Here is a 22,871-nt window from a genome sequence, read left to right on the forward strand (position 1 = left end):
CCAAGGATGGGATTTCTTATGGAGGAGAAACAATTTAAAACAGAAAAAATTCACTCTAAAAGGAAACTTCATTAATCATATGAAGATTGGGAACATGAGGAAATTTGCAACAACTGCAGAGGAAAATAGACTGAGGACACTGCTGAAGGCAGCTTCAGAAGATTGTGCTGGGAGGGTTACCTTGTGACATTTGAAGAGTCACTGAAGGGTTCAGAATTTATCCTTTTGGATTGGGTGAAACCAGCAGAGAATTGTGCCTATTTTTGTTACAGAGAGCACAGAGGCTTTGATTATGTTTTGGACTCCTAACCAAATGTCCAGATAACACACATAACTGATATTACAGTAAATTTGACTTCGCTTTCAACTGGCTAAAGCATCAAGTAGTGTGGTCATTGCTTTTTCCACTGCCCTGAGACCCCAGTCCATGTTCCCTGAGGTGCAAGGAGGCAGGTCCTTCCAGCTGGTACCCTGGCCAGCTCTGCCTGCCAGCTGTGGCAAACTCTTGGGACACAGATCCAACTACTACACTTTAAATCACAACCTCCAGTCACTTTGAGGCAGTAAAAGAGGGAGTCTTTGCTCAGTGGCTAAGGTTTAGCAGTTCTGACTCCAATATTTTTCTTTTTTCTGCAGTGCTTTTGCAGGTATCCTGCCCGTGGCAGAAGGCTTGGAATTACATGATTTTTAAAGTAAAAAATTATTCCAAACTATTCCATCATCCATGATTTTATGATTTTCAGTTAATATTTTCTTTTGTTTGTTGTGCTTTCTCACTATGGTCCTACATATTGGCATCATATCCAAGGTTACTGCCAGAAGGCTGTTTTACCTACACATGAAGGCTGTTTTGCAAGATGGCATCATATCTTTGATTCACAGTTTAAACTCAAACATACAAATTATCACACCAAAGCTACCTAAACACTTTCAAATTAGGAAAACTTAGACATTTTGTATCATGGCTACCTCATGAACTGCTTCCTCCTTTTGTAATGACTCCACTAGAGAGTGTCAGCTGCACCTAATCTATCAAACAGAAAAGATGTCAAGAAAGGGTTAGTTTTAGAAAAGTATTCTTCACTTTCTACTGTATTTCTGCTTGAAGATCAGGAATGACTAAATTTTAGGGGAGTCTGTGAACCTTTCCTTCTTCCTTAAGATTTAATTTTTAGAAACAACACTATATGAAAAGAATCCTTTAAGAAAATGTAAGAAATTTGTGGAAGATCATAGTACTAAATAATGTTTGGTCTGTGAGATACTGCATTTATAAATCAACTATTTCAATAGAGAGGATCCTTTAACCTCAGCTTATATTGGGTTCATTTTGAATAAAAAGTCTGATCAAGTGCCTTGGGCACTGCAGGGGGTGTCAGTCCAAAACACTTCTGGAAAGGACTTGGGTCATTGGAGCTGCAGGTCCTTTGCTGCAGGACTTTGGAATCCATGAGGTTTGAAAAGACAGCATTTACAGGTGGCCACATTGCTATTTTTCAGTCTCTCATCAAGATGCACTAAATGTTTTGTGCCACCTGCCCTGCTTTCCTTGGACTTCCACAGAAGTGCCAAAGGTGCATTAAGCATCAAGATCTGTTTCTTTGCTACAATCCTGTTTAGGAAGATTAACCAGTAAGATTATGGGAGGAAACAGTCAAATGCAGATTAACTGGGGTAAGAAATAATGATGCTGAGGTAAAATAATATTAGCATCATAAGTGCTGAATATGATGAATCTGGATAAACAGTCATATGAAAATCAGGTTGACAGATTTCTAAAAGAGCTTTGGAGTTCAATAGCAAGGAACACATCTGTTCTTCCCTACAACTTAGGTACTTTTAGTGACCTTTTCTTTAAAAAGCTGCACTCTCAAGAATACACATTTATTATTTAACATTTTATTAAATACTTCTGCAAAATCAAAAGATAATGTACATGCTCTGAATGTCTAAATGATGAATTTGAGAGTGGAGTGAAGCTGCATTCCTGTTCCTTTTATGGTTCTCTGCACTGACAATTTATTTTCAGAACAAATAAAAGTAACATTGTAATTACCCTTTTATGCTAACAGTTTTGGTATTGTATTAAAAATGTTTTAAAAGGAACACATGGTATTCACTGGCATAAACACTTGTGAAATTGCTTCATTCTGCTTATGCCTTCTTCTTCACTGATATAATTTTCCATCAGTCTGTCAATATTATATTTCTATTTCTGCAAGTTAACACTTTTATGAGCAAATACAGTATTGTTTGACAAAAAATAAGGAAATAGAGAAGTCCTGATCTACATTACTAAGATCATATTATGTATTTAATTGCCAATAAACTTGATAATTCTAATTTAATATGACCAGATGAAGTAAAATACAATAATGTTCAGAAAAGTATCAAAATATTGCATGTTAATAGTTAGGATACAACTCAAAAGGAGTGTGGTTTTCTGGCCTTGTAAGACAAAAGAGGGTGCAAAAAGAAGTGCATGAAAAATAAGTTTACTGGCATAATGTTAATGCTCATCAGATTATATGAATGAAGGTTCAACATTCATTCAGGAAGTGGGAAAAGCACCAAGTGTGCAGAACACCACATTTCTGTCAGAACAGCTGGGGAGCCAATGACATAACAGAGCTGCAGGTTTGGCAGAATAATTTTAGGCACTCAGTACAATCTACACATCAACCATGCATAGGACTAATCTAATAAAAGTTAATTCCACTGAGCTCTACCCTGTCTGACAACCTTATATTAATTTCTCCATCACTGAACTAGTATCTTCCTGAAATTTCTTTTTTGAATGTTCACGTTACCTCCCTTGTTGAACTATATTAATCTAAATATTTTTTCTATGACATATGGTGGTGTACATGTATATGTAAACAGAGTGAAAGAGAGAGCAATTGTCTTCTCTTCCCACAATAAACCTTCTTTATTTCCTCTCTTTTTTTAAATGGAGACAAAACACTTTGTTCACGTGCTCCATTGTTTTCTAGCCACCGAAAAACCATGTAACCCAAACCTGAGGGCCTATAACTGTAAAAGAGAGATTTTTACCTAAAAGAGAGATCATTTACTTCGTTTATAAATATGCAAGGCTGTTTTTTGTAATGGAGCAAAGGAACTTAGTCAAAAATTCTGTATAAATAGATATTGATAATATGGCCCTTGCCATGGTCTACCCAACATAATTTTCTAGTTTTCTTCAGTCTAAACTCTATCTGTGCATCTAGCTTAGCTGTGAGAGTGAAAGGAAAAGTAACTTGCTGAGAAGCAAAACTCAGTTAGGACAAGAGGATGAATCATGAGGGATGTTGAAATTCAGGACACTGAGTTTAAATTTATGGACAGAAAAAGCAAGAAAGTCTGTCAGAGCAGTAGGTAGGGGAAATTATTTTAACTACCAAGTACATGAGGGTTTGCTGACAGACAGGAGAAACCAAAGCATGCTGGGCTGCAGGACAGAGCTGCATTTACAGCACAGAACTCTACAGTACAACAATAGAACTTGACTACTCTGGGAAAAGGTGTTACTGTAAAATAGTGATTGCCTTCAAAAATTTATTGTTTGCAATTTTCCCTACAAAAACTAATCTTTTCACATAATATCAAGTCTCATCATTCCTGTGTCTGTCACATTATATCCTAATAAAAATAAGTATTCTGTGCTTATGAAGCTAAGCAAGGATCTACAATTAAGTCCTGAAGGAAGTCACAGGAAAAAACAGCTCCAGGAATAATCAATGGGTGAAGTCTTTAATTTAATGTAATTTAATTCAGTTTAATTTAATTTCAGTCATTCTTTCAATTGATCTTCTTCCTGCTTAGGGCTTAGTCTTTTGCAAAACAAAGCTTTGTTGTGTTTTCAATCTGGCAAAGAGTGGGTGGAAGTAATAGTCACCATTAAGAAATCATTTCCATGCCTTCATGTAAATCTCACTCTTCTTTCTTGGAGCACTTATATGGCCTTCCTCACTCATGACTGAAATGTATTAAATTTTGCATATGAACTGCATATGGGGATTGATCAGTAGATGGTCCCTGAAGCTGTCTCTTGACAAATCAGAAGAAAAAAATCCCATACCCTTTTAGTGCCAATTTATTGCAAAATTAACTGAAGAACTACCACGTTGCAGATGAGCTTGCATGAATGAGTCAGAAATTAAGCTGCTGCTTGGCTTCCAGAGAAAGCATAAGCATAGGCACTATTACACGGCGACTTTCTCATCATGGCTCAGTTTGGAAGATGGGAGTGGAGATCAGTTAGAAGAATATCTATCACATATATAGAATATATCACTTTTCATCAAGAAATTTACAGAAATTATAAACAGAGAAATCTCTTAATCCAGCTACCCACTGCCAAGGCCAGAGACAGCTTGTATACTCTCAGGAAGCCCATTCAGGAAAGGAGCAAAAATGCTATCAGCATGAAGCTGTTACTTACTGTATGTTGTACCAATTGCATTTTTAAAAATAACTCAGCCTTTCTACAATATACTATTTGTTGTGGTGTGCTGAGCAGTATTCCAATAACTATTAATTGTTATGTTAGGAAGACATTAATTTATGGGCTTCACTTACATACATTTGGCTTTAAATTTGGCTCAGAAACCAGTTCATGGCATAGTCCCTCAGAAAGACATTGCAAACTCCATGACCAAGCACCCGAGCCAACTCACACATTCAGCTGGCAACTCTGTGCTCAGCCCAGAAGTGAAAAGTGATGGTGACAGTGAGAAAGGCTCCATTTCAGGACTGAAGTAGGCCACCAATACTGGTTATCCTGTCCTGATGCACCAATAACAGTGCAGCAGTGCCCAGTGCTGCAGCAGGGCTGTAATTCCTCAGCAACCCCAGTGAAAGGTTCTCACACAGTTACCTGTCTGCCTGTGTGGACACACTTCTCCTCTAACTAACTTTTCAACCCAAGTAACATTTTCATTTACATCCATGGTGGATAGAGGTAACTTGCCAGGGGTTCAATGAAAGCAAGGAGCCCGAGCTGAGGCTGGACTGTGCCAGCCACCATTTGCACAGCTTGTGTCCTGCAGGAGGGAGGGCGTGTGGGAGGGAGCTCTGGGACCTCCATGGATGTAGGAGGTTTGAACAAGAACTGTAGGCTGAATAAGAGATGTGATCTTACTGTTCCAATGAGAGATGTAGCCTCCAATGCTTCTAATATTTGTAGAAAAACTGAAGTTAGGAAGAAATAAAAAAAATAAAATGTGTACACAGAGAATACATATGTATGTATATATGTGTATTTATTAAAAATCCGTGACAGAAGTGTGTTCCACTCAAACACATTTAAATCAGGTAGGTATGCTTTGAGACTGTTGAATCTAAATTTTTTCCAAGTAATCAAATATTTTCTATTTTTCTATAAAATTAAAAGAGATACTTCAAAAAACAAAAACCACCTCAGAGGCATCTTAAGGTAACACAAAAATCCAGATGAACTTTTAAATCAAAATAAAAAGAGAATTTAACACAGCTGTCTAATTTTTTAATGTGTTGAGTGAGGATGGCTTTGTGAAACTATAATCTCATTTCCTGTCCCCAACAAAGCAGTGATTTTCAATTACCATTTTTGCTTATTAGAAACAAAACAACAATTTTTTATTATTGAATTTAATAGTAATTATTTAATAATTAATATTAAAACCAACAGGGGACACATTAACAATATGTAAATATTTTTACTGAGCCCAAACAACAGCAGAAAGCTAATTAAGTCTTACAAGGAATGGGGAAGAAGAAAGCATAACACTGAGGAAAGAAAAGGAACTGCTCTCTGAGTTGCTCTTGTACTCTGCTTTCTCAGGACTGCCCTGGTCACTCCAAACTGTCCTACACAATTCTCCTCCACAAAATCTTTTGTCTTTTGCTGTAATTTTTTCCAGCTGCTAGTCTTCCTCTAACTGCCTTGTTCCTGATTCCCACACTCTAATGTGCAGCCAGAGCCATGCTGTCATTTAGTCCCCTCCGGTGTGTGCCTTCTTCTCCCTCTTTCACTGCTATAATTGCTGAATTTCTCCATACTCCACTTCCCTCACCTCTTGACTTTCTCTCACATTAAAGTCTGCATTGCTGCCTCCTGCTGTGGTTCATCCTCATCAATCACTGCTGCTCTCAGACTGTGGCTCATCTTTGCTGAAAATCTTTTCAACAGGCTCCCTGCTACCAGCCACTGACCCTTAGCCCTTCAGCCTGGACCTGTGCACTTCTATAGAGCAGGTCTACCCCGCTACCTTCCTTTGATGCCAGCGTTATCCCACAAAATTAGCAACTTCCTTCATACTGATTTAAGGCTCACGTCTTAAAGACCCGTTTTCACAGAACAGAAAAGATTCTTCTTAATATTTTTAACTATTAAGGCTTTTTTTCTAAAATCTAGAAAATTCCTAGGTGGACGCTTTTTTTAATATCTGATATCATGTCAAGGATACTTACTTTTGGTGAGATCCAAACTGTCTGTGCTGAAAGCAAAAAAAGCAACCAAATATGCTCACATGTTTCGTGTTTAGACACTGGACAGACATGCCATAACTCAGGATGAGACACAGAGAAAAAGCAGGAACTGATGGGCTGAAGGTGGAACTGGAAAACACAGTTAACTCTGCTAAAGGGAAAGAGCTTAAATTAGCTGCAAATGGCTAACTAACTGCCTACAAAGTATTTTCATGTGGAAACAGAATTCTTGGTGATATGCCAAAAATTTAAATGCAAAATAAGGTCAAGGATTTTAATAAGTTTTACCTGTGTGATCACTGACTGATTTTGGCCACTTCTATCCTGTGCACATTTATGTATATATGAGTGTGTATGTGTGTAAAAGAAAAGAATTAGGAAACACAAAGCTATAAATCAGAATAAAAAATGTGGAAACAGAGACTGCAATAGGATTTATATGTAGGTACTTACTATGAGCACATTACTCTGCCATCTACCTTATTCTCCTCAAGTTATTTATTTTTGTGGTCTATTTATTCATATGTAGTTGATATTAACCAAGGCATTATAAAATTGTAAGGAGTTATGGACAGCGCATGCAGACAAATAAATCCTCCATCATGTAGGGATGGCTGCACAAAAATAATTTTCTCAGTCTATGTTTAAAATACCAGAGACTGTGGTAATTTTATTTATCCTTACAGACAAAACCTTAAATGATCATAGGATTGAGAGCTTTAGAGGTCTTTCCAGAAGGAGACCTTCAGGTTCCTTTCCCCATATACTGCATATCTTCAAATGCCAGATGAGTATAGGATTGACACTAAGGTCAAATCAAATGACAAAATTTTTCTTTTTTAATCCTGAAGGGGTTAGGATATGCAACTGGAACAAAATTGGCACATGCTAAGATTCATCTCCCCACTGAGAAAAGACAAGCATGGTTGTAAAATCCAGGATCCAGCTTTAACCATCTGAAAAAAATTCATTTCAAAATTGCAAAGAATTCTTTTCCCAGTAGGGTTCTGTTCAACAATTCCTATAATCAGCCAACACGCTGCATGAAAGCATTTGCTTAAATTGAATAGCAAAAGGCATGCAAGTTAATGACTTCTACTAAGCACTGAGCACTTAAGACTTCATAGGAAAGCTGCTGAAATGATTGATCTGTGTACTTCCATGCAGCCTGACCTCTGAGGGCTACCAGCTGCTGGCACCTGGCTTTGGCAGTGCAGAAACAGAATGTGAGGAGCCTCAGCCTGCTCACTGCTGAGAAATGCTGCTTTCAAAGGTAACTCCAATGGCAAAATGGTCTCCAGCCACTGATGGATTGGCACCGTTCTGTCCAGACTTTCATATTCCTTATTTTACTGCAAGAAAAATGCAAGATTCTTGACTGCAATTAATTTTCTAAGCTTCCCTGCATTTCTGTCCTTCTCCTGATGAAGACATGACTTTGGCTTTTGACTGGGTGGTGAGGTTAAACTACAAAGCATAGCAATGGCAGCAGTGATAGAGATGAAGAAGATTCATCTAATTCTTGTCTCTTAGTGGTCTTACCAAAGAAAGAGAGCAGAAGAGAAAGGGGGTTGCCTGTATGTGAAAAGTGGATTTATGTCTTCCTCCCCTGTGTGAGGGTCAAATTTCCTCAAATGAACTACTAACTTAAGTGGAGCTACTCATATGCTTTTTAGTAATCACTGTTCATAGCTAATTTCCAACATACATAAATAATATTCAAGCTCTGAAATAATACCAACATTGGAAATAAAATCAGAATGTCTGTAAAGCGGACAAACAATAAAAAGTCTGCCTAAATGTTCTTCTTCCTTCAAGTTATGCGGATTCATACAAACCAATTTTATTTTCATCCTCTGGATGTGAGCCCAATTTTCAGTCACTAATGCAACTCATGGCTTGCAGAGATTAAAACAGAAATTTTTCAGTTACCTACAAACTCAACCAAGGAAAGAACCAAATGCTTGCTCTGTAGGTAGGTCCAAGAGCAGCAGGGAGATCAGCGCTGCTAGTGAAACAAGAGGACATAGCAACTGGGAAAGAGTGAAAGATCAAGGAAATACAGCTGGTAGCAGGGAGAAATTCTTTGTCCTTTTCAAGAAAAAGAATGCTTTGGTGAAGCAGGTAATGCTTCTCACTAGATCTTCAAATTCAATGATATTTTTATGATGTTCATATATCATAGCATATTTCTATGCTGTATTGAAAAAAAAAAGTAGAATATTGCCTTGCTAGAACATGTAAGTTACAAATTTTAAGACACCTAAAATAGAAAGTTTCTATAGAACTTAGCTTTGTTTTTTTTAATATGCTACTATGTTAACTTTTCTACATAAATATTTAAATTGGCTGTGCCTTAACACTGAAGGTTATAAAAAAGATATTGCATTAAATTAAAATTTAAAAAATATTAAACACATCCACCTTATGAAAAAATCCATAATGCTGATAACTATTAATTAATTTAGTTAATCAGAGGGAAGTAATTTTTCCTTCACAGTACAAATTTGTTCTTGACAGGTCTTACTGCAGCAAATAGTAACAAGAACAGTACTTATTACTGTGAATATTTTCAATTAAGTCTCAACATGATTTCATAGACTGAGCTAAAAATAATTTTTGCTGGCACCAAATTCTAACCAGACAAGGGCAAACCCAAAATATTAGAGTACTATAGTTACAAAAATGAATAAAATCTGATTGTAACTTTTGGAGCAGAGATTTAATTAGTACAAGAAAACACATATAATTTAACATTTCATTAAATGAAATGATTATGACAGTAAAAAAATTGAATGTCATTCACACAAGCACTTGCAAGCATAGGAAAAACTCTTAAAAGTAAATATAAAAGGACAATCCATCATAAAGGAAACTATGTTTTGCTCACTTTACCAAAAATAATGTGAGGCTGCTAAAAAAATATCTCCCAAAGGTAGACATAGAACCATGCACAAATTATTTAGGTGATAAGGAAAGAGGTAAATTTTGCATTTGTTAAGAGGCAATTAATCTTTTCCTAGGTAGACTGCATTACAAATGGGTTGCAAACAGCTTAAATGTTTTTGTCCTTCTATGAAATGTTCTCCATGACAATTTTTGGCTCCCTGAGCATGACAAGCAAGTTTAACTGAACCCACATATGCCTAACATATTAGAGAAAATTGTATCACTTTGTTCAAGTGAACTCAAAAGGCAATAACAAAACCTGTACTGACATATGAAAATAATATATGGAAAAATCTTTCAGTTGTAAACTGCCAGAATATAAAATACTGCATCAAAAATACACAGTTAGCCGCTGCACTCCTTGAGCTCGATTCTCATGTTTCCACTTAATTTAGATGCACTTGGGATGTCTTTAATCTATCCATTTCCTAAGTATCCACTGCCAAAGCATTTGGTATTTGTAAAGTGTAAGGATATGTTTTACTTTCTCAAATTTAAAAAAAAATTAAACTTTAACCTGGAATTCTCCAATAGCATAGCTAAGAAGCACAATGTGCAATCCAGAAGGACAGAAAATATAACTTCACAAAATCCTTCTTGTTGTGCTAAAACAGAAAGTAGAGTATTGACGAGTTTAAAGTTTATATTATGGCACTCCATTGACTTCTGCTGGTCTCAAGCAATTCCTCTTTTCTGTTCTTTTCTTATCCTCCCCTGTGTTTATCTCACTTCTCTATACAGACTGCAAAATCACATATGAATGAAAAACAGTTTGGTATTGGATACAAGTTCCTAAAATGCACAGGAATCAGTCATCTCATTCCTAAGTAAAAAAAAAAAAAAAAAAAAAAGTTCCTCAGATTCAGTATTTTTATCCCAATTTTCCTTCTAATTTTGATTCTATACTAGCTGAGAAACAACTGACTTGCCACCATGGAGATAGCACATGAGCATTCAGAAAACACAGGTCATGCACATTCTGCCTCAGGGACAGGTCTGGCAAGCCTTTCAAAATGCAGCTGCAGAACTTGGCTCAAGAAATTTAGTTTTGACTGCTGCTTTATTTTATTATGTCTCTAGAGAAGCAGAGACCAAATGTCTGTCTCATATTGCAAGTAACCAACATGTATCTGTGCTTGCAGATCTGTGTTCAGAGCCCCTCCCTTGCAGAAGGAAAATAAAGTTTCCCAGTTTCTTGGACCATACCTGGCATACACCATCTGGCACATACCTGAGATGCACTACTTTGTAAACTGAAGTTTTTGCTAGCATCCAAAAAAAAAAAAAAATAGGATGACCCAATATGACAAATAAAGCATGGATAAGAGACTTGAATGTAAACTAATAGTTTGGGTATCTTGATTGTGAGCAAAAGGTTCAGCTTCCTGATCAAGTGGTTGCCTGTGTATTTATCAAAGCTACACTTAAATAATTTTAAATTACTCTGTTAATTTAATTTCTCCAGTAGAGTTCTCTGTTAAGAGTTTACTGTTAGTTTTGGGTGATAGGATAATATCATCACACTTGTTCCGTGGCTAAAGAGCCTGGAGGTGCCCTGTGAGTCACAGCCCAGTTCATTGCACACAAAGCGCCTGCAGGTGTGAATAGTACAACTGTGGGCTCAGCACCTGTGTGATTTCCCACAGGCTGCACATCCCGTGGGGTGTTTAAAAGCAGGAGTTCTGTAACTTTCCCCTCCCTGTTTTATCCTACAGAACCTCGGATTGCTGTGCTGTAAGGCAGAGCCAGCAGCAGCTGAAAGGGGCAGTGGGAGAGTGCAAAGGAACTTCTGTGACACAGCAATGTCCATTAACTTGGATACCAGTCCAGGCCAGAGAGCTGTTCTGAATTAGTCTGCACAGCATGCTTCTATTACCACCTTTTGTTTTGAGGCTATTTTCATGACTTTTTTACTTCCAGGTAATTATTCTACAAATTCACTTCTATCCTTAGAAAAAGAATTCCATTTATCAAAGAGTTATTAATAGCATTGATAGCATGAGTGGTGTTAAAGACATAAATTTAAGATACCAAAAGATTGCCAAAAGACATTTAATACTGCATTCCATTTAAGTACAAAGAAAGAAATCCTGTATTGTTACAAAATGTTAAATTAAAAAAATATGCAGCTGTAATGAATCTGTAAATATAACTGTAATATTTATTTTTGGTGTGCAAACCATGTCTCTGATAACTGTTCAACAGCAAAGTACTACAGCCCTTTTCCTGCTGGCCTTTGGAGATCTGAAGTAAATCTCCCTTCACAGCCCAGTGTTATTTAGTGACAATGGTTTACAGAGCAATGGATAAATAAATATTTTCCTTCTAGAATAATACAGAGTGTTCATTGAGGTGGCTATGTACGAAATTGACAAAACTAGAGATATTATTTAAACTGAGAAAAAAACCCAACTGAATTTTCTTTCTTGAAGTATAAACTACATATATACACAGAACTGTAACTTCAGATAAACATCACAGACATTTCAGGCAAAGTGAAAACTGAATAATTGCCAAGGTATGAGATTGCCCTATAAAGTTCTTTTTTTTGACTCTCAAGTTTCAGTAGACTGAAATCAGTGCCTTCTTTCACAGAATAATGAAAAAGAAATTTCATATATTATATCACATGTTAACTAAGGGATTAAAAAATCCCAAAAGGAGTTTCTAAATGGAAACTTTCTTAAGGAAAGCCTAAATTTTTCCTTATGTAACAACACAAAAAAACCCCAAATCTTGTTTACTGCAAAACCAGAAATAAAACAGCTTTATAGTTTGGGGTTTTTATGAGATGTCTATTTTTTTTAGCAGGGATCTTATGAGAATTCTTCCACTCTGAAAAAGAAAAATAGTTAAGCAGTATTCTTACCAGGAAAGATCACCCTACATTTCTGTCTATTTTTGCCTCTAATTATGGAAAGAAAGAAATCTTGTAGAAGGTCAAGCTAAATGTTCTGCTCTCACTTAGAACTTTCTCCTTTTTCCTCCCCTTATTAATGAGTTCAAGTAGTAATATAAGAAACTTTCTTTTTAGTAAAGAAATGAAGAAAATAATTTTTTAAATTATAAGTAAGGATTTTTTATATCATAAATGCCTACAGCTTGGGGGATTAGTTCTACTTCTACCACAGGCAGGAGAAAGTCTTAAGGTGAGTACCTCACTGAGCTGATAACGATATTACAGAAAAGTTTGATGAGTTATTTGTGACTGAGGCAGTAAGGCTCAGTTGGTGTACATGATCTGCACCTTTTTTCCTGAAATAAAGTCTTTAATTCTAACTCTCTAGTTTTACCACAGGGCTTCCTTCTCATTTGCCTGGAGTTTCTCCTCATGTGTGGTGTAAGGTGTCTCCCACACTTTGTGTGTGAGAAATGTCTTTCAGAGGACTTGTATAAGATCACAGCTAGCATTGGCTGGAGTTCAGTTCTGGCACCTCAACTCTGTGTTTGTTTTTACTGCATCCATCTCTCAGAAAAGCTTTGTGAACATATGAAGATTCAAATACACACCTACTTCCTCTACAGAAAATCTGCATAAATTTTTCACTGCCATATCTCCTTTCCTAGTGTTTTCCTACATGTAGAGAAAAACAACAGAATTTAATGACATTTTAAAGCCTTTTTAGTTTGCAATTAGAGTCTCTATTTATTAGCATACTTTTCAGAGCTTATTTAGTAAAAGCTGATTAATGCTCTTGGTAATGTATTTATTATAATAGTGCTTTCTCTTTGGTAAAGGATTCAGTTCACAATTCTCAACTAATGAGTAAGATAAATATGCCCTAATCTCTTGTCAACTGCTAATCCTATATTTCTATCAATGTATTATGTGTTAATTTTGAAAGTAAATCAGATTAGACATCAAGAATATTGATGCAAGTGTAATACTACACATTAAGCAATCTATTACATTAGCAGTCTCTCTCTGGGATAGGAGAAGAAACAAACCCCCAAACAAATAGCTTGTTTCAAATTGCCTTATATATTTTTATATAAGGCAAATTGTATTATATATATGATTATAAAAAAATTAAAATACATTTCCAAATTAAAAGTAGTGAATGATAATTTCAGTTGCCATTTTGATCACATAAATTAATTCTAGGGATAGAAAATAACAATTATGTAAACATTGTAAACAATTATGTCTTTTATGCAAACAAATACACTTTTATTCAGTAAATTGTATGCTTACCTAATACTATCTAATTTTAGATAATGAAAGGCAGCCAGTTTCTCCTTTAGTCACCACAATTCCAAGAGATTAAGCACCCTTTTTTTAATAGGAACATTGACTCTATGTGTAGTAGAAGACTATTTTTATATCAATCAAATTTTAAATTGAGAAATGTGAAGTTCTATACCAATATTACCAATAGATTCCTCTCAACTATTCCATAAGTTGAGAAAATTCTTTTACAGGCTATGTCATTGGTTCCTAACAGACATAAGTGAGACTGTTCTACTTATAAGTACAGCACTTCAGGCTGCAGTTTCAACTCTCTTCAAACCATACAGAATCCAAAATTTGTTTTTAAACACAAATAAAATAAAATTTCACTCAAATGTTTTGCTCTGAGACCTGGTTCTCTTACATTTCTTCTAAGATGAAGCCATGAAACATCAACATTTCTAAATACTTTAATCTCTTTTCACTTGGGACCTCTCCAGAATTTGTTAAAATGGAAATACCTCATTTTGATAAAAACTATTGAGTTCACACAACATCAATCATCATTTTGTTCATACAGAATCAACTGCTGTTTGTATTTTTCCCATTGAGAACTATAATTTCAATAATATATGGCAAAGTTTACCCTCAGCAGAATTATGAAGAATGTCAAAATATCTCCTAACACTGTCTCAAAATTCCAATTTCACAGCGCTATAATTTCATGCCACATTTGGCATCCTAGCAAGGGCTCTTAGGTGACATAGAGCAACATGTTGGCACAAAGCAAGCGCAGTTCATGCAGCACCAGCTCCCCCCAGCACCACCTGTTACGTTTCCATGTGCAGGGCCCTCTGGGGTGCGGCGCCTTGGAGCAACACTCTGCAGAGACACACGAGGGCTCTGATTTCTATGCAAACATAGTTACACCTCTCTGAAGGCATTCCTGCACTGGGCACTCTCAAGTTGTGCTGTTACTTCCTTTTTTCATCTCTTTTAATAAATTCCATCTATTTCCCAAAGACATGATGGGTCTCAGTCCCTGAGAGTGCGCTGGACCTGTACAGGTCACCCAACATACACACGTGATGTTTTAGTATATGCGATCCATGGAGTGCCCCAGATTCTGAAAACATGCATTAAAGTGCTTTGGCTCTTGGCTATAATCAGCCTACAAACACAATAGGCTTTGGCTAACTAAAGAAAAGACAAAATATTTACCCCGCTGAAAGAGAAATGTCAGCTAAATAAGGGCAGTGAAGGCACACAGGTATCTGCCTGCCAGAGACAGTGCGTGTAAATTGAAAGGGATGCCTATGGTGGCATGATAAGAGGATGGCAAAGATTTTACTCATTAATGAAATATAACTCAGAAGTAGGTCTGCATCTCTATAGAAGTCTGATCAATTCCTTCAGGGCTGACCAGCAGGAAAACAATTTCATTCCAGATATGAATAGCTAAGCCTGTTAAGTATTGCATTTTGCATTCTGTCTTCCTCAGTAAAGAAAGCAGTCTTTTCCACAAGGAAGAATGCCTGTTACAACATAAACTTCTAACCCATCAAATTTTCGCTTCTAGAATTGATAGCTTGACTCAAGAATGACGAGTATACCTTTAGCTATTTTTGGAGCCCTGGAAACGTACAGGAACCAGAAATAAAATAAATTCTAATTTATCTTGCTGCTCTACTCTTCAGAATCTTGTCATTTACTGAAGTCTTAAGTAAAAGCTACCGTATGAAAAATTACTTTTGTGTCATGCTCTTTACCCATGAAACAACTGTTCCTACCTGAAAAGGAATACAGAGCAGAATAAAAAACGAATTTCTGTATCTATTTTGAGTGTCAACTTCTTAACACTATGAAATAACAAGAAACATTATAAATATAATTTGAAAAAGCATTTAAAACTGACCTCATAAGGCATGTATTGTAAGTCTGATACACAGTCCTGAAAACAGTTATGATGACCTACTTTCAGAAAAACTTCTGGCATAGATTTAGTTATAAAATATGAATGAAGAAAACCACTGAAGTAAAACTGTGCTTTAGAAAACACTTGAAAAAACTTCAGAGATACAGATAGTATCTCTGTATGCTCATATGGAAATACTATCTGTATCCCAGAGACAGTATAAAAAAAAGTTATGTGTGTATATATATATATATATATGTATATAGATACATACATACATACATATATATATACACACACACACACACACACACATACATATATATATATATATATAACTTTTTATAGAAGTAGTGTTATCTTCTGATACTGGTATGCTTTTTCAAGCCTGATCTGTAAGGAGACACTTAGCCAGTCATATTATAGGATATAATATCTTCAGAAAGTACCTAGGAAATTTATATACTTAATCCAGTTTCTACATGGTTACCAGTACCCTGACACCTGAATAATTCCTGCCTCTCCATTCCAGAAAACTGTACTTACAAGACACCTGCAGGAAATTAGTGTTTTGGGTCCAGATTGTACCAATACATGATTCCTTGTGCAGGCACCCACCATCTGAGAAAAGGAATATGATGAGACAAGCCAGAGAAATTTATAAATTCATTAAATACCTTATTTGAAAGTTTTAATTCTCTGGTATCAACGTACAATGCTGGTGTCCAACATTTTCTGTAAGATGTACCAATGGATGGAAACAGAGCACTTTGTGTTGGAAGGGACCTTAAACCCCATCTAGTTCCACCTCCCTGCAGGGGGGACAGAGACACCCTCCACTTGGGTTGCTCAGGGCCCCATCTAACCTTGCCTTGGACATTTCCAGGGATGGGGCATCCACAAGGCAACCTCTTCTGGTGTCTCACCATTCTTTTTGTGAAGGATCTGAAGACATATCAGGTATTTCTTCATGGTGTGGCCTCACACTCACCAACCCAACAGGCCACCACGTTGTGTCACTGTAGACACAGCACCATGCATGCACCTCATCCAGGGCCTGACCTGTGGCCACAGGCCTGCTCACCACAACCAGCAATGCTTGTGTGACCCAGCTATTAAAGATGCTTGTGCTGTCCTGTTGCAGCAGCCACACGTGGCCACCAGACAATGCCCCTTGGAGACACTTGTCCAATAGAGCAGCAGGAGCAGGTGTGCAGTACCAGCTCTACAACACAACCCTCAGCCCTTACCTGCGCCCCTGTTCCCAACCAACACCAGGGGCTTTTCCAGGAGAAGGCAGCAGGAGCTGCTCTGGCTGCTCTGGTCAGGGCCAGGCTCAGGCCAGCCCTGAGCACAGGCCAGTCCTGGGGAGCAGCCAAGGGCCAGGGGCTGCCAGCCAGAGCCATGCCAGCTCCCCAGCTCCTGCCACTCCTCTAACAGCACCAAATTACAGCTCCTCACTCAAGAGTGTGTCTGAACACCCTACTCACAGTCAGTGGGTCTAAAGACTTTGAGTACTCTTTGAGACAGTTAAATTTCACATTTGTCCCTGACTGGAGCATCTAATCAGTCATTGGGCAACTGATTGGATATAACAGAGAGAAAACTTCAGCTTAAAAGTACCAAATAACAAAGACAGTGTGGTATTTAAATCAGATCTAGACCAGACACACAATACAGATTCTCTCTAGTGCTGAGACATACTTGAGCAATGTACAAAGAGCTGATATCCTTCATTTAATAGCTCTTATGGCAAGAGAGACCAGATTAGATAATAAAAAGTAATTTAGTGCATTGTATATGATTTGATATTCAAATGCATCTGTACAGTTGCATAGCTCTGTACTATCAGAAGACAAAATTTTAGACTTCCAGGTAAACAAGAGATCAGGTTTTTTTTCTTGCCTAACCAGACACTTCCCAGAATTGTCCAAAGGTGATTTCATCTTTTATCTGTCATTTATTTCAAAGAAAATAGAAATGTACATGAACATGTCCTGCAAGTGAACTGGTAAAACAACACGGTTACTGCAAAGTCTTGTCTGCTAACGGATTACTAATGGAGTCATCGGTGTCTGCATGGTATTCTGGGTTTTCCCTACAGACATTTTTTTCCTCTTCTTCATTTCCTCCTGTTCATACTGCATTCAATAAGTCACAAAGACAAGCTTCCCACCCTCTTCCACATTGTTACCTCTCCTTCTTTCCTTTCTTTTTTAGTTCTACTCTTTGCAGTACTTGAAATCCCACTCACAGCCCCCAAAAGTTTACTTGAAAAATTTACCACATTTTCTGACAGTGCAAATCATTGTTTTGCTCCATCTTGTTGTACATTAAGACTCTTATCACTTTGGTTTGGAAAGAACAGAGAAATCTCTTATCTGTGTTTGAATGGTGGTTGGCACAATGGAGACCTTCAGATGGGACCTCACACAGCAGGGCACTGTAAACTTACATTGAACTGTATGAAAGCATTACAACAGTTTTTTCTTAAATACTGAGAATACAACATATCTTCTGCATATACCTTGAAATATATATTATATATTTATATATGCATACTTATATAAAGTGATTAAATACTTCTTTTATATTAATATTATTGAAACACAAGTAACTTTTTTCCATGTAAAATACACTTGTCCTATACAGTGTCATTATTTGACATTGAGCTTTTCAGAGTGCATTATATGGATTTTCCCCAGAATAGGAAGAAATAGAAAAAGAAATGTAAGATTTTAAGTGCTTTAGACATCAAAGCAGAAAAAAATCTCCATTTTCCTAGGCAGCACATTGAAGTATCCAATTTTAATTGAGAGAAGCAGAAATGAGGAAAATTTCTACGGATGGCGAATAGGCTTGTAGGCTGAAAAGAAAGTAATCAAAACACAATAAAACATTTGCACTAAAGTAATAGAACATATTATTTTGTTCAGGAAAATTGCTTTGTTTCAAAATAAGGTTGCATGTTTAAAGGTGAAAAAACCTTATGTTGAAATACACAAACACTATCTGTGGCAAAACCAAAGGCATTTTGCAGCATTTCAGCAACCCTTCAGAAACTTCAGTAAGAAATCCCCCCAAATGAAAGTACAGCTCATGCTGGTTCCTGAAAAGCTGAAAAGTAATGAATTAGTGTATTAAGCAGGTTCCAGCAAGCAGAAGATAAAAGCTTCAGTCCAACCTGTAAAGGATCTTTGCTGAAAAAAAAAATTAGTAAATGTTCAGAGGAAAAAGATAATTGACCATTTTCTTCATTCCATAGAATATTGTTGATGAGGCAACTTCAACAGGATCTTCAAATGATTAAACTGTAATACATAAGTATTATATTATGCACATTTAACTGACTATTTGAGAGAGAAAAAAAATGCAGTTCCTACCAGTTTGGCTGAGTTGTGACGTGCTGCGGCTCTTTCTGGACAGCCCCACGATGGCGACCATCTTGGCACCAATGCTGGAGCGCCTCTTTTTGCTGCCACCCCCAACAGTGCCCACCGCCGTGTCCGACTGGCTGCCATCGTTCTTCTCCAGCGTGTACATCTCCCCGCTGATGCTGGTGCTCTTTGTCATGTTCTTTCCTGAGATGGCCATCTGTCTGCTTTGCATTTTGGATGTAAAGACACTGTCAGCCAGTTGATGGATAAACAGTGCAGACAAAGAGTAAAAAGGGGAAGACAGAAAAGGACAGGTTTCAGATGGAAGGTTTTGGGAGACTAGAGGGTAAAAGCAGTTAATCACACAGATAGGGTTTGGTTTTAAGAGGTAAAAGGAGAAACTTTAATTCTAGGGTCTTGGCTGGTCCACTGTAAACATACTTGACTCATCAAAATTGTGTTTTAAATAACAAGCTCTTATTAACTGATTGACTAAAAACTTATTTCCAGCAAAAGCATACCAAAGAATTAATGCATCCATATATGATATAATACTTCTTGCTTGGAAAATTTAACTTCTGGCCGCAGTGCTACGTGTCTCTTCTTCTCACATATATACACACAAATAACCTATATTCCTCTGGGAAACAGACACTTGATTCTTTACTGAGTGGAAAAGAGCCTCAGTCTGAAGCCCAGTTTTGATTACTAGCCATCCAGACATTTCAAGGATGTTCTCATTAATCTGGTTTATCTCAGTTCATCATACAGCAATGAACACCCACAGGTTTTTCCTACATCTCTGCATCAACAAATACAAGTACTAGATATGCATTTCACACAACACTTGACTGTTATGTGGACAGATCATCAGTACTGATAAAATGGAGTTCAATTCTAATGCATCTTTTGTACTTGTTTAGAGGCTCTGTAAACGTGCTCTGTGTGGCTGCATCTGAACTGTCTGCTGCAGCATTTCAGGGGTACCAGGGGAACCTGATCTGTCCAGGCTAAGAGACCTTTCCTTTCCTCAGAAATGGCCATCTACACTGATGACAACAGCACTTATCCAAATTTTGCCCTGACATCTAATTGGTAGGTATCTGAACAAATATCCAGAACTGGAAGCTCTGGGAGACACGTGGGGCTGAAAATATACAGAGAATTTTCTATATCAATGAAGATCTTGCACAGAACTTAGACCTTTATTATTCTTTTCATTACAGTACTTCTCACCAAAAAGTCCCCATGAGATTCCATTTCAAACAATCCACAAAACTGTGGAATATTTCTGGAACCCAGGGGAAATTATTTTTTGTTAAATCATCAATATATATAAATGCTAAAATGAATACTTTTTTCTTCTTAAACAGATTTTCAAATACATGCCAAAGCTGTTGCCAGAGCTTTAGTGCTCAGCAAATGTCTCTAGAACAAATTTTTCTGTGTATAGAAAAATATATATACTCCTTTTCCATTACCTATAATGGCCTGAAATCAATTTCATAAAAGGAAGGAATTATTGTTTCTTTATGAAGTTTTTTTGCAATACTCTGTCAGTTTTTTTTCAATATTCTGTCAGTAACTTGTCTATGGAATTAATGCAGTGCGCTCAAAATAGCTTAGCCACAACCCAAAGGGAAAGCTAAGAGTTGGTTCACAGCAGAAGTAGACCTTTGCCATCGAAAAATGCTGAGTGTACTTCTCAGGGAAGGCACAAGGAAAAATATGAATAAGAGCTGGGGTCAGCAGATGGAGAAGCTCAAAACAAAGCTGAGAGAGAATCATGGTGGCCTTGCCTGGACACACAATCACAAAATACTGAAAAGTGGTAACCTGAAAGCTTTTTTCTTACTCTCTTTTAGCTCTCTGTGCTGTTATGTGTTAGTACACAGTGACTCTCATTTGTACATTTATCATCAAGGGATGAGTGGGATAGGATGTGGGTAAAGAGGAAGGCAGGGAAACAGTAAAAGAGAATTTGTATTTCTGTGTCTTATTAGCAGCATGTTAACTTGTTAGATGATAGCTTCACATGCTGTATTTTTAATCAAACTAACACCTCTAAGAATTCAGTCAAAGAAAACAGATGACACTGAAACCATTTCTCAGTTTCAACATTATCTTGCATGTAAAAATACTCGAGGTCTAGGAAAAACATGGCTGTGAAGAGCTAGTATCTTCAACTTTATCTTAAGCAAAATTTAACTAAGAATCAGAGCATTAGAACCCCTTATCCAATAATGCTGTTTATAATCCAAATTCTCAAAGGAAATATGATTAATGTGTGCTTTCAGTCAGGTCTCTCTCTTTTCAGTATTTTTTTAAATCAGATAAATTTGACAGAGTAGGAAACTAAACTATTTAGTTTCTAAAACTGTTTTGAAAACAGATCCCTGGAGAGAGATCTTATGCATGTCTCTTTGGGTAAAGATGGCAGAAGAAGTCATAGAATCTCTCTTAGTGGAAGCTAATTCACAGATGCAGGCTGGTGGAGGAAGTAAGTTTTTCACTGCTTGCAGAACAACCTATTTCAGTGATCCATTTTTTCAAAAATAATACCCAGAAAATCAGTGAGTTCCTATCATATAGCAAACAGTAATCAATGCATTGTTTTGTAAGTGTTATTACCATTCAATAAAAGCCCTATGTCATCAGTGGAAACAGAAATATTCTGAATTTTAGTATAAAAGTTACACTGAAAAGAAAGTCACCATTTCCTGGGTTGAATGTGTCTTTGAGGTGCTTTTTTGTTTCCTTTCCAAGATTTATAGTTCTATTTAAGTGAAATGGATTACAGTAGTTGCCCTTATTAAAGAAATCAGTGTCTTTAAAGAGGCTGGTTGCTATAGTTTCACTGTGCACTTATCTATGAAATTGTTTTGAATTACTAAAGTTTGCTTCTTGGCTTCTGTACCACAAAACGTTTTGCTGTGTACTGCTGCCAGTAATGATGTAGGCTTCAGTCAGACACCTTTTCTTGGCCAACTTTTTCAGACAGGTAGGAAAGGGAATTCAAATGAGAAGAAAGGAAGGGATTTAGATTTAAGTGAATATACCAAATACTAGTACAAATGGCTGATGCTAAAATTCATTCACAAGCCTCTATTTTTTTTTCCCAGTCGAACTCTAAAACTATTTTCAATTAAAGGCTTGGGGGTTTTCCCCTTCTCTAAAAGCAGCAGGGAATACATCTTTGCTACAGTCCTAACCAGCAAACAGCCCTTGGGGAAAACCATCCCATAGCAGGGACTTTGGTTTTCTGCAATTCCTCTCTTAGCAAAAAAATATTGAGAAATACATACTAGGAGAGTTATGAGTGGTTTATAGTGCCTCAAAATAAACCTAAAGTGGTCATGAGCACTTCCTCCAGCAGCACTTTGAATCCTTTCTGGCCATCCAAACCCTCATTTACTAATTTTTCTTGGCACATACTTGATACCCTCTCCAGCAGAAACCATGCTTCTACCCAGCCCACCTTTTGACAGTGCCACAGATGGATCATTCTCAGAAAAACTGGGTATTGTATGTCAGATTTGGTTCCTTTCTGAACTAATAGAAATGTTGACCTCAGAGTATAATTTAGAGAGTAAATCATACAGTCTTTTTCCTTAACAGGAAACAGAAATTACTGCAAGTTTTCTTTGTATTACATATACACAAATCTAATCTCACAGACATCCAGCTAAATACATGCAAGAGTATTTTAAAATAGATATTATATAAAAGTAATTTATGAAATTGTATGAGGTAATGAAGTAAAAATAGGGTTCTCAAGGTGTCTAATAAGATAATAATAATTTTAAAAATATCCTCAGCAAAGAAAATATGCAGCCAGATGCTGAGGGGAAGAACAAAATAAAGGGGGAAATAAAGTAATTATCCTAGTCCAAATAATATGTGCATAATGACATAATAATACTATTATTAGGATGAAAACAAGAACAAAATCAGCACACAACCCCAGCTATGTGGCAGCCCACAGCCT

At 36.8% G+C, this 22,871-nt stretch overlaps 1 protein-coding gene across 38 annotated transcripts in view; it reads right to left on the minus strand.

Annotated features, from left to right (window-relative positions):
• RIMS2 (regulating synaptic membrane exocytosis 2) overlaps positions 1-22,871 on the minus strand; it is a 444,419-nt gene that overhangs the window by 34,915 nt on the left and 386,633 nt on the right. For 20 of the 38 annotated variants that reach the window (XM_063171188.1, XM_063171366.1, XM_063171388.1 and 17 more), the window contains one exon: positions 18,890-19,131. The exons of 16 other annotated variants lie outside the window; for them this stretch is intronic. In XM_063171188.1, coding sequence (XP_063027258.1) covers positions 18,890-19,131 — 242 coding nt within the window. The remainder of the gene's footprint in view (positions 1-18,889; positions 19,132-22,871) is intronic. 2 more of the 38 variants (XM_063171140.1, XM_063171340.1) reach the window with 1 other exon arrangement.

Source organism: Melospiza melodia, chromosome 1 (genome assembly GCF_035770615.1).
Source record: "Melospiza melodia melodia isolate bMelMel2 chromosome 1, bMelMel2.pri, whole genome shotgun sequence".
In the NCBI taxonomy this organism is placed as follows: Eukaryota; Metazoa; Chordata; class Aves; order Passeriformes; family Passerellidae; genus Melospiza; species Melospiza melodia.